The following is a 13095-nucleotide window of genomic DNA, read 5'->3' as shown; positions in this document are numbered from 1 at the left end:
ATCAATATTTCAAAAAATACTTCAACACAGACAGTCACAGTCACAGTCACAGTCACAGCCATACTCAATAGTCAGTGTTCAATACCTGTTCTAAATTTCTCTTGACAAAGTTCTGAAGGTCTTCGTACCTCTTGAACTCAAACAGTTGAAGCTTGAACAAACAACAGAAAAGGAAAAGAAAAAAAAGCAGTGAAGTGATGTGATCAAAATTAAAAGTATGTGATGACACATGTGTGATAATATGACATGTAAATACAGCCAAACCTGTCCAAGGCAACCACCTACTGATCAGGAGAAAAGTGGTTATCTCAGATAGGTGATCTTCATGGACAGTGTCATCATAATGTAGAATCCTGGAGAGGTGGTTGTTAGAGCAGGTTTGACGGTATACCTAAGTTCTGCAAACAAAAGCTTGTGAAGCAACACTAGTGACATAATGAAATAATCCTTACTTGAATAAACATAACAAGGCCATGAGACATAAAATAAAGACATAAGTGTATGCCAACACAAATGTACAAGCATCGTCGAGTAAGTTGTTATCTTTGCAGAGACCGTGATAGTGTGTTGCTAGAAAGTTAAAAAGAAACAATACCACATTCTTCGATTCACGGACATTGTAAAGAGATTGTAAAAAGATAGCTTAATATAAAATGGTGTGATTTAAAACATCAAAAACATTCTGTAAACAGTAGTACCTTAACTTCAATGAATATTGAGAGAGGAGGAGAGAAGAACAAGGTACTCTCTCACAGCAATATCTTTCCAAATTTTACTCTATATAACATCACATTGACACCTTTTGTTTTAGTAATCAAAATACTCAATAAACAAAAACTCCTTAGAAATACACAAAAGCAGACACCTTTGTTCTCTAATTTCTGAGGTAAGGTACACTGCATATATAGCAGAAAGTAAAGACTTAAAACCTTTTTTTTATTTCATCAATACTACAGAAAACAAAGGATGGGAAAGGGATATTGTCAGCATCTCTCTATAAGCACCATAAGTTGTTTTTTTAAAAGTTTTAAACAAATTAAAGAAAAAGCGAGCGCACCAATGAGAAACATGAATTGGGCACTTGTTATTTTTCAGTTATTAACTTGGAAGGAAATAACAAAACAGAACAAAACTATATTGTGAGATGCGCTTTTGTGTCTTTATTCATAAAAAAGGCTTAATCTGGAAACCCCCAGAAATCGTTTGGATGGTTGTTGAAAGACGCTGACAATACACAAATCTTGTGTTTGTAGTTCTCAGGTTACCCACTTCCAGCAACAACCTTTGCTACAATATATCCACTGCCACATACCATCACCACACCCACCACCACAACAAAATACCCTTGTCCAGAACAAGGATAGATTGTAAATATATCACATCCTTCTTTTTCTTGGCTTTTCCAGTAGTTGGACATTGCTTCTCTAACCTCTCTACAATAAAACACTCTGTCTCTTGCCACTATGACTGCTTGAGTTGTTAAAGAGGATCAGTGAGATTGGGAAGAAGGGAGGCAGGTCAGTGGGAACACTATCCTGCTAAGGAAAAGATGCATCCTCAAATACATCACAAAGTAACTTTCTAGGAATTCATTTGTCTAAAAATAAGGCATTTGTGCATCACGCCAGAGTATCTCGTTTTACTCTTTGTTCATACTGACATGGTTAGCGCAGTTTTTCTCTAAGTTTTTACAATTGCTCAATTTTTTTTCAAAAGAGGAAACAATAATCCATCTTAAAAAGATTGGTATAGCATTAAAGTAACTTATCTCAAACAGTCCCCCTTCCCAGAGAAGACGACTCACTTTTGAATGGTCCTAGAGAGCACTAGACTGTACAAGAACAGTATACATCCATTGCCGCTGTCACTCTGAAACTGATAGTATTTAAAATTCATTAATATTTGTTTGAAAATGTCCAGAATGAATAAACATTTATAAAAAAAATGTATCAAGAAAAACATAAAATACTACCTTGAGAAATGTTTGGTACTTGAATAAATATTCTTACCCAGACCCTCTGAAATAAATGGAAAAATTATCCTAAAAATGTTTTCAAGTTAACCTTAATCACATTTGTACGAAGTCATTCCCAAAAATATTCCGGCTATATGGAAATAATCTGAGGGCTCCACTATTGGTAATAGCCTCCAGTCAATGTAATGATGAATATTGCTCTGTTATATCACTATATAAACACAGCAAAAAAATTATGCAATGATGGGGAAGGAGTGAAAGGGTGGGGGGGGGGGAGGAAGTGGGGAGGCAGGGAGAGGGGAAGGAGGAAGGGGGGACATGGGGAGAGGGGAAAAAGGAAGAGGAAAAGGAGGACAGGAGGAGGGGGGAAGGGGGGGGGGGTTGCAGGAAAGAGTCTAGCTACATTATCAATATTTCAAAAAATACTTCAACACAGACAGTCACAGTCACAGTCACAGTCACAGCCATACTCAATAGTCAGTGTTCAATACCTGTTCTAAATTTCTCTTGACAAAGTTCTGAAGGTCTTCGTACCTCTTGAACTCAAACAGTTGAAGCTTGAACAAACAACAGAAAAGGAAAAGAAAAAAAAGCAGTGAAGTGATGTGATCAAAATTAAAAGTATGTGATGACACATGTGTGATAATATGACATGTAAATACAGCCAAACCTGTCCAAGGCAACCACCTACTGATCAGGAGAAAAGTGGTTATCTCAGATAGGTGCTCTTCAGGGACAGTGTCGTTATAATGTAGGAAAAAAAATGCAAAGGGAAGAGTGGGAAGTAGTCGTTTGTACAGGTAATTGTCCTGGAGAGGTGGTTGTTAGAGCAGGTTTGACAGTATACTTAAGTTCTGAAAACAAAAGCTTGTGAAGGAACACTAGTGACATAATGAAATAATCCTTACTTGAATAAACATAACAAGGCCATGAGACATAAAATAAAGACATAAGTGTATGCCAACACAAATGTACAAGCATCGTCGAGTAAGTTGTTATCTTTGCAGAGACCGTGATAGTGTGTTGCTAAAAAGTTAAAAAGAAACAATACCACATTCTTCGATTCACGGACATTGTAAAGAGATTGTAAAAAGATAGCTTAATATAAAATGGTGTGATTTAAAACATCAAAAACATTCTGTAAACAGTAGTACCTTAACTTCAATGAATATTGAGAGAGGAGGAGAGAAGAACAAGGTACTCTCTCACAGCAATATCTTTCCAAATTTTACTCTATGTAACATCACATTGACACCTTTTGTTTTAGTAATCAAAATACTCAATAAACAAAAACTCCTTAGAAATACACAAAAGCAGACACCTTTGTTCTCTAATTTCTGAGGTAAGGTACACTGCATATATAGCAGAAAGTAAAGACTTAAAACCTTTTTTTTATTTCATCAATACTACAGAAAACAAAGGATGGGAAAGGGATATTGTCAGCATCTCTCTATAAGCACCATAAGTTGTTTTTTTTAAAGTTTTAAACAAATTAAAGAAAAAGCGAGCGCACCAATGAGAAACATGAATTGGGCACTTGTTATTTTTCAGTTATTAACTTGGAAGGAAATAACAAAACAGAACAAAACTATATTGTGAGATGCGCTTTTGTGTCTTTATTCATAAAAAAAAGGCTTAATCTGGAAACCCCCAAAAATCGTTTGGATGGTTGTTGAAAGACGCTGACAATACACAAATCTTGTGTTTGTAGTTCTCAGGTTACCCACTTCCAGCAACAACCTTTGCTACAATATATCCACTGCCACATACCATCACCACACCCACCACCACAACAAAATACCCTTGTCCAGAGCAAGGATAGATTGTAAATATATCACATCCTTCTTTTTCTTGGCTTTTCCAGTAGTTGGACATTGCTTCTCTAACCTCTCTACAATAAAACACTCTGTCTCTTGCCACTGTGACTGCTTGAGTTGTTTTGATTTCAAAATAGATTTCTGTATAACACCCACACTGACAAGATAATATAATTAAGACTATGTAGAAGGTTGGGTGCTTTCTCCTAGCAAGTCAGGGCTAAACAGGGCCGAGTGAGAAAATCCTCAGCAGAAAGAAGGATGTATTCGATAGTCTTCCCAATGTTAGCATCGAAAGCTCATCATAAGTGCACAAGGTGAAGATCTTCACCGCTACACCCCAGATACCATAGTATACGAGACAACTGGGTGGACTAAAGACAAAACAGAGAGTGAAACATTCCAGGTGTCAGATATAAATTATGTGTAGAGTGTGCTGTGAACAGAACAGTTGAGAATCTTTTCATTTTAAAATCTAAAAAATACAATCTGTTTATACTCCCTGGTGCAACGTATTTATGTGTTTTAGTGAATGACTGAGGGAGCTAGTGAATAAATAGGATGGAGCGAGTGAGTGTATGAGTGAGAGAATCAGGAGAAGAAAAATGTAGATAAAGAGAGCAATGGAGAGAGACAGAGAGACAGGGAGACTTGAGAAAGAGAAACAGAGAGTAGAGAGAGTAGTTTGTGAACCAAAAGTGATCCTTGCTGTTGTACATGAACAAGTTCTAAAATCTCATTGAGAAACAAATTAACCTTTTCCTAACAATCTTCCTACTTTATTATAATTGTCCATCCATCAAAGTCTGACGACAGCAAATGTATCTACAAAGGAGAGCGTTTCTTAAAGAGAAACTGAAGAAGATTAAGACAATTTGTGGCTTCTGCTATGACCAATAAGACCAATTCTGCCAGTGGAAGTTTATGCCACATTTTGAACATTTTAAGTTTCATTTCCACTTGTAAAGGTATACAGCTAGTGGGCTTTTCTCTTGGCTTAATTTGAAAGCAATATGAGAAGGGTAAAGACTAGAGGTGCACATCTTACAGTCCATTGATAGCCATGGCAATTCTAAGAAGCCAAAAGAGAAAACTGACCTCAACGATAATGTTTCTGAGTGTTCTAGGGTCCTCTGTGGTAAAAATAATTGTAAAGCACATAGAGCATGCCGTAGAGCATGTATATGTGCTATATAACTGTAATTACTAATATTATAACAAAGAGAGATCGGGGGCTCTCGTGGCCTAGAGGTTAAGGCGTTCGCCTTTCATTCAAAAGGTCCCGGGTTCAAATCCGGGTAGCGACCGAAAAATTTTCTTCTCTAAATTTGTCTCCTTTTACCTCATTTCCTGCTCTCTAGCAATGTTCTGTTGTCTGCTTTCGTCTCCTCTTTCTGCTCCCTCCCCCTCACCTCCTTTGCCCCTTCCTCTGGGCTCCTGATTCTTTCTGCAGCCTTTCTACTGCTACTCCATCGCTTCTTCTTACTGCTGTCTTTCAGCCACACCCCTGATCTTCTTGAAGGAAAGATCTACACCTGGCCTTCTCTGACAAGGGCAAAAAATTTCGGAAGGCTCGTGTGCAAGTTGCACACGTTAAAGATCCCTTGGTGGTCTAAAATCGATGAGAGTAGGCATCGGCCGCCACCCGGGCAAAATTCAAAATTTCCGAGCAACTGAAAATATTAGGTGTGTCCCGCGCGCTCATATGACCTTATGCAGTTGCGAGTGCCGTAAAAGACTTTACAAAAACAAAACAAAGAGAGATCTACAGAGCTGGCCTACCATAGAAACTGCATCTCCCTTCAATGCTTCACAGGAACAGAGGATGAAAAAGTAAAAACAAAGATTGGGTTTCCCTTACACATAAGAGTCACAGTAGAAGAAGAGCTATATGTCTACAAGAAAAAAACAATATTATAAATTCACCATGAGCACAATTGACACTGGAGCAGTCACTTGTGAAGACCCTATCATCTTGTTCCATGACGGAACATGCTCACATTGGCTGCAGGGACCGGGGAAGACAACAACAGGCAAGAGGCTTTTTAATTGTCTCAGTTGTGCGTGATAAATATTGGGTGAGTAAAAAGTTCAAGATAAAATATTTGACCAAATATACTCAATCTGCATAAAGCTTTTGATGTGACAGCAAAAACATCTTCAGGGGGGGGGAAACAACAACAATAACAACAAAAAGAATAGAACAAAGAAAGAACAACAAATTAATAATTCAATTTGATTCAAAGTCCGAAATAGAATTATTCGGATATGAAGTAATCTGCACAGATTCATCACTACTGAGCAGATGAAGGATAAGACAATTACAAGTTATGGGCGAAGAAGACTTTTCATTAAAACTTTTCCTAAGAGGCAAAAGCTATCAAGTCTTCAAATATGAGACTTGTAAAGTATTGAACAGAATTAACATCCCTTTCAACAATGTCATCGAGGTAACCTTAACCCAATCCTCAATAACTGCAGATCAAAAAGCTAAGAGCTGTCCCAATAGGGCCTATTAGGGTGACATTAGTACAAAGTCAGCAATGTGGCACTGGGTCCCTTTGGTGCGGAATGGTGCATGATGCATTGATTCGCAAAAGAAAGGACTGTGTTAAATGCTGGACCTCCAATTAAATATCCATGTCAAATAAAACTGAATTAACTGAGTGAGAACTTATTAAAAGTCCCCCCCTCAACAATTCAGTGTAAAAACTTAACACAAGAAACATTTAAGAATATGGGGAATAACAGATCCACTCCGCTGCCAAGAAACGAGTGGCTGGGACCTGCAAAGGACAAAACATTGCTCTTTTAAAAACACAAAAGTTGGCGTGACAAAAACCTTTTCAGTGATGCCGTCCATCTTGTAGCGGTAGTCAGGTCCAAAGCAGGCCTCCTGCTCCTTGAGGCACACACAACAGCGCTTCTTCTCCCCCGCCTGCCACAAGATCTCACAGATAGCACCGATCAGCGCCCGACGACGCTCAAACTCATTGGGACACAATGCACTGAGGATTGGATGGAAAAATATTTAAAGTGTACTAAAGCCTTATGGTTGCAAAAAAACAAAATTAAAAAAAACAAATTTTTAAAAATAAAATTAAAATTTCACTTTTTCGGATTCATGAGCGAAACTTGACTTATAAAGCTAAGTACTATACATACATACATCTTCCATCAATATCACATAATGCACAAAACACCTTTACAGACAATCTTACAGACACAGCAAAGGGATAACAAGGAAGAAGTACATCATGGAAATATAGATATAATGCAAAGCTGGGAAGTAGGAAATAATTGTTTGTACAGATGATTGTATTGGACATGGGGTAGTTAGAGCAAGTTCAACTCTATCTCAGGTCCATCTTTCTCTTACACATTCCTAGTGGCCCCCGTCTCAAATATTCTGTATAATTATTAGAATGATTTTAAATGTTTTATGTCCACAGTGACACTATTTGGATCATTTAGGAGGTGGGCTGCTTCCATCCTTCCTGTCGGAGCCTACTTTGATCGAGAGGAACAGAAACAGCATCCAAGAAGACAGAGATACATACTACTCCCAAAAAAATGTTTTAATGCGGGAATCAAACACATTTCTTCTGTGCACAACAGCAGGGAGCCTAACCCCAACACAGGCACTGGTAATGAGAGCTGGTTAACATTGAAAAATCTCAGACATTCACAATTCCTATCCCTGGTGAGCAAATTACCTCAACTGTGTGTTGTTCATGCATTTACATGTTTCTTAGTCCCTATCTCAAACGTCATAAATAAAACTGTAAAGACAGTATATCAGTGCCTGTCAACCTTTTATTAGCCAGCACCCACTTTTGCCACCTTTAAGAAGCTAAACTTTTCATATCACCCACCTACATAATTAAGTTCTCAATGGTTCATTAACCCCTTTCTTGCCATGTACATGTTACATCACAAAAATGCTCAATTTTTAGCTCTGAGCACTATCCTGGATGTTATGGGGATGAGGAAAGTGAGGACGGTGACACTATCAAAGACTTGCGGTCCAAATATGTCATGAGCGGGCCAGAACCAGGCAACAAATCCAACTTTCCTGAGACTGATAAGTTTGCTTTGCTGTCCTGGCTTATCAGCTAAGCTGAAAATCATTGCTGACAGTGAGAAAACAGATATCCCCTGACAATAATTAAAGGGGTAAAATAACACCCTTTCACTATCCGGGTGTTACCCATTGCACATCAAAATTACCAAATCGCCTCGAGTCCTTAGGGCACTCACCCAGAGCCAAGTAGTGCTGAGGACTTGTACTCTCTGTCAAAGATGAGCTGCTTCAGCATGTAGGCTTGCACACACAGAGCCAGGCCCCGCGCCCCACACTGTCACCACACAACACAAGGGAAATAACAATTTAAAATTTATTTGATGTTGAGCTGCTGTTGAAACTGTCCAAGACAACCACCCATTGTTGTAGAAAAAAAGTGGTTGTTATTGACTGGTGCATGTCTTGAAAAGTGTCATTATAATACAGAAAAAAAAACACAAGGGGGATCTGGTCATTTGTTCAGGTGATTCTCTGGGACAGGCGGCCTTTAGAGCAGGTTTGGCGGTAGTCTGAGCTAAAGACAGACACATTGACAGTATAATGGACACTAAGGAAATCCTGGTGACTTAAATGCCCTGAATTTTTTTTTTTTATCTGTTATCTTTGCTAAAGATACACAGATTACAAACAACATCATTAACAACCAAAGCTTCTATGTAAACCTTTGTTCTGAACTCAAAACATCTTAGAACAACTGGATATCTTATGACCTGACAAGAATTTTAATCCTAAATACACTTGCCCCCTTAATCCACTTTATATCATTTGAACATGGGTTGCTTCAAGCGTGCGTGTCAACACTCATCAAGGCAGAGAGACAGAGACAGACTCTTATCAAAATATTCCTCTTGTATGCAAGCAAAGAACATGACTATTAAAACCAAAGATGACTGACAAAGAGTACATTATACTGGTTTTTGTCCCCCCGCACAATGTGAATTTGCATTTTAATTTATTTTTTTAATTCACTAATTTTAGTAGGTCAGAAAATTTCTAGTAGGGATGCTACTGCATTGGTAGACAGGAAACTGGGTGAATCAAATCGTGAATTCAAAATGTTGGAAAAAAAAATGCAAAACACGAACAAAAAGTGCACCAACGAAAACCTGGTATACAGTATTTCAGCGTACTCGTAGAGTCTGTATGCCATAGGGAAACTGTCCATCTATACACATGAACTCAAACGTAGATTTCCTCCACTCTCTGGAGAATGAGTGGATCGGCGTGCCATACACAATCTTCCTGAGGTCCTGGAATGTGGGAGACAAAAAAGAAAAAGAAATGTCATATACCACCCTACACCTTATAACCTTATATATCATCAGTACGCTGTTCAGATGTATTAAGCCCAATTTTTTTTTTAATCGTTTTGCAGTTTATCTTAATCTTTGGTATCTGTTGCATGTCTGTGGGAAATATTTTTTTTTCGAAATTCAAACTCTAAGAGTTGAAACAAGAAAGAAAAGATACTTAAAATAGGTACAAATTATAAAAGAATGAAGCACTCATTTCATACTTACATTTGAAAAATTTTGCATTCTGGGCAGCTGAAGAGCTTTCGAACAAAATGCACTATATGATTTCATAATCAACAAACAAGAAAAACAGCTTAGGCTGTCAAATTAAAATATTATATCAAAAGTAACAGAGACTGATACTGTCAACGTTTTGAGCTATGAGCCTTGCCTTCCAAAATGTCCTTACTTAGTCACAAACATAATAATAATAAAAGATAATAATAGATAGCATTTGTATAGCACATATCCCGACTCAACAGCAAGCTCTATGCGCTTTGCACTATATTAGTTATACAAGTTCAAATTATTACATTGACAGACTTACAAAAATATGTCATTAATGTCCTATTCTAATCTGGTATCTGCCAAATAAGTTAATAACCTTTTTTGAAAAAAAACAACTACGATTTTTTTTTGGGTGGTTTATATCATATCAACCAAAATTTCTAAAAATCAATTTTTGTATGTTCATTTTGCTTATTATTGTATCATCAATTGTAATTACAATTGTGTATTACATGGTTTAAAACAAAAAATTGTTTTGAACTAATTTGGTGAATACCTGATTAGGTTGGACATGTGTAATGTGTTTACGGTGAATCTGAAGATTCCCACAGTTAATGACATTTTCCGTCTAGAACCAAAAAACAGCAGCAATAAGAATTTCATTAATTTAGTGAAATTACAGGATCTTGAGCTTTCTGAAAAGATCAGGATAATTCCGTAACTGCTTAAGTAACTGTAGCTGCTATGGAAAGTAGGTTTATCCTCAAGTGTGACACAGTTTGTGTACATGTGTGTTTGTATCAATGTGTGTTCATAAGTGCATACACGTTTTTGTTCGTTTGCTTTGTGCGTGTGGGTGTGTTTCTATAAGAGCATGTAAGTGCATGTTTGTGTTTGTGGGTGTTTATGTGTGTGTGTGGGGGGGGTAGGCTATGTGTGTGAGTGTGTCTGTGCGTGTGTCTGGGTCTGTGTGTGTGTGTGTGTGTGCGTGTGTGTGTGCGTGTGTGTGTGTGTGTGTGTGTGTGTGTGTGTGTGTGTGTGTGTGTGTGTGTGTGTGTGTGTGTGTGTGTGTGTGTGTGAGTGTGAGTTCTTAGTTTTACTTTTAAGGGGGGAGCTTACTTACTTTACTTTTACTTTTTCATCCTCTGTTGCCGTTAAGCGTCGAGAGGAGATGCAGTTTTCTATGGTAGGCCAGCTCCGCAGCTCTTTCAGTTGTGATGTTATGTTTTTTTAGGGTTTCCTTGACACCCTCGATCCACCTTTTGTGTGGCCTTCCTCTTCCTTTATAGCCTGAGTGCTTGGTGTTGTAGGCTCTCGAGGCTGGCTGGTCAGGTGACATGCGTAACAGGTGGCCAAACCATTTTATCCTCTGTCTTTCCATGTAACGCAGGCAGGACTCAGTGCCGATAGCTGCTCTTACTTCTTCATTTTTCTGCCTGTCTCGTCTTGTGATGTTAAGGGTTTTGCGGAGACATTTCATCTCGCATGCGGGTGATTTTGCTTTCATGGGTTTTGCTTAAGGTTCAAGTCTGGCACTGATAACATAATGTTGGTATGAATATTAAGGTGATAAGCTGTCTCTTTGTGTCCATGGAGATGTTTGGATGAGATAGAAGAGGTGCGAGCTGGTAGGTGACAGCGTTGGCTTTTTGAGTTTGCATTTCTATTTCTCTGTCTATGGACCCGTTTTCAGAAAAAGTGCTGCCAAGATATTTAAACTCTTTCACCTGTTTCAGTTGTTTACTATAGACATGGATGTTCAGGGGACTATGGCTTCAGCTCACTTTCATAACTTCTGTTTTTGATGTGCTCATTTTCATGTTGAATTTCTCACAGGTGTTGTTGAGTTCGGTAGTGTGATTTTGGAGGCTTTGTTAGTCATGATGAATTAGACATTGGTCGTCAGCGAACAGAAATTCATTAAGGCTTTCTGGGCTTTGGTTTGCTTCTTGCGTTATTGTGTCCATATATATTATAAACAGGAGGGGAGATAGAACGCATCCCTGTCGTACTCCAGATCTTACTTTGAACCAGTCTGTATTTCCTTCCTTTGTTCTTACTGAGCTTCTGCTGTTGGTATATAGAGCTCTGACATTATCTAACAATTGTCCTCTGACGCCATACTTTTCGAGTGTCTTCCAGAGTTTTGCATGGTTTACTCTGTCAAAAGCCTTCCCCTGGTCTATAAAGACGATGTTAGATTCTTTGTTGTGTTCTATTGTTTTCTCGCATATATGTCATAATGCGAATACGGCATCCGTGCATTCTCTTCCCTTTCGGGATCCAAACTGAGCTTTGCTCAGATTTCTCTCTACAATAGGTCTTATGCGCTGCTCTAGTATCTTTGCATACATTTTTCCTGAGTGGCTTAACAATGAGATGCCTCTGTATGTTGTGCAGTCGCGTTTGTTGCCCTTTTTTTTCCATAAAGGTACCACTATGGCTTTCTGCCAGTCTTCTGGGCATTTTCTTTGTTCCCAGGCTCTGTTGAAAATATGCCTCAGCCACAGTATACCGGTGTTTCCACAAGTTCTTATGGCTTCCGCTGTGATGTCATCTAGTCCTGGGGCTGTCCTTGGGGCTGGTCTTGAGTGCCTTTTCTATTTCACTGGGAAGTATGGGCAGTTCTGTTTGATCTCCATAGGATGGTTGGAACTCTACTTGTTGTCCGTAGCAAGCGTCTGGGTTGAGCAGTTCTTGGAAGTAATTTTCCCATCTTTTCTTGATTGCATGTTTGCCGAGAATGGCATATGTTTCCCTCTTTATCGTTTATAATGCATGTCGGGTTGTATGGGTCTTTCCTTATCCGCATGCTCTTCACACTTTAAAAAAATTCTCTTGGGCTTTCCTTGCAGATTTTGCTCAGTTTCTCGCCATATATTTTCCATGCATTTTCTTTAGCAGTTTTGATGATCCTTTTGGTCTCTCTTCTCGCTTTCCTGTATTCTATATAGTCTTTTTCGGTCTTTGACTTCTGCCATTTCTTGAAATTCTTCTTTTTCATTCTAATTGCTTCTTTGGTTTCATCATTCCACCAGCATGTTGTTCTGCCTTTGTTTCCACCTATTCGTTTGGTGCCACAACTGTTTTTTAGTATTTCTGACAGGGATTTTTTTAATAAGGGGGGAGCTGCACCCCGAAAGTCCCGATTCGGCTTCCACTATGGATTTTAAGTTGTAGGCATTTTTAGCTTCTTCAGCCTCTCCTACAACTATTTTATCGCATAAGAACCCCCTAAAGCCTTACTTCTTCTCATATCGGGCATGCTTGTCACCACCATTTCCTCATAAAGTCTGTCTTTTATTTTTCTTTATTGCCCGTTTTCTCGAAACCTGGTTTTTCTATATACTTTTTAAAAAAATAACCCCACCATTTTTCATCAAATCTTCATGAAATTTTCATAGAATGAAGAAAAGATGTAATACTAAACACTTGCAAGATGAATTTTTAATATATGGAATAGTTTTTTGTTGGTGGCGTTTGGAGAGTGGATTTTCCCTGATTTTTTGTAAATGTGAATACTACCTCAGGAAAAAATTCATTAAAAATGTTCTAGGATGTTTATGAAAAAATCATCACACAGATTTGTAGATCTATTGTTTGCCAGATGCATGCAAAAAAACCCAATCAATTTCCATGACAAATAAGTGCGGTATTGATTATGTAAGACATGTCAACAAATCCAATATGGCCGCC

The 13095-nt window shown here is 38.2% G+C and overlaps 1 protein-coding gene across 1 annotated transcript in view; it reads right to left on the bottom strand.

Annotated features, from left to right (window-relative positions):
* LOC101855150 (inactive ubiquitin carboxyl-terminal hydrolase MINDY-4B) overlaps positions 1 to 13095 on the bottom strand; it is a gene marked incomplete in the record, with an annotated part of 23906 nt that overhangs the window by 5384 nt on the left and 5427 nt on the right. The window contains 5 exon segments of the mRNA XM_013089204.2: positions 1805 to 1875; positions 2467 to 2532; positions 6635 to 6800; positions 8053 to 8150; positions 9007 to 9126. Coding sequence (XP_012944658.1) covers positions 1805 to 1875; positions 2467 to 2532; positions 6635 to 6800; positions 8053 to 8150; positions 9007 to 9126 — 521 coding nt within the window.

The sequence above is a fragment of the Aplysia californica genome, unplaced genomic scaffold, assembly GCF_000002075.1.
Source record: "Aplysia californica isolate F4 #8 unplaced genomic scaffold, AplCal3.0 scaffold00894, whole genome shotgun sequence".
NCBI classification, from domain to species: Eukaryota; Metazoa; Mollusca; class Gastropoda; order Aplysiida; family Aplysiidae; genus Aplysia; species Aplysia californica.
This window is presented reverse-complemented; position numbering and strand designations above follow the sequence as displayed.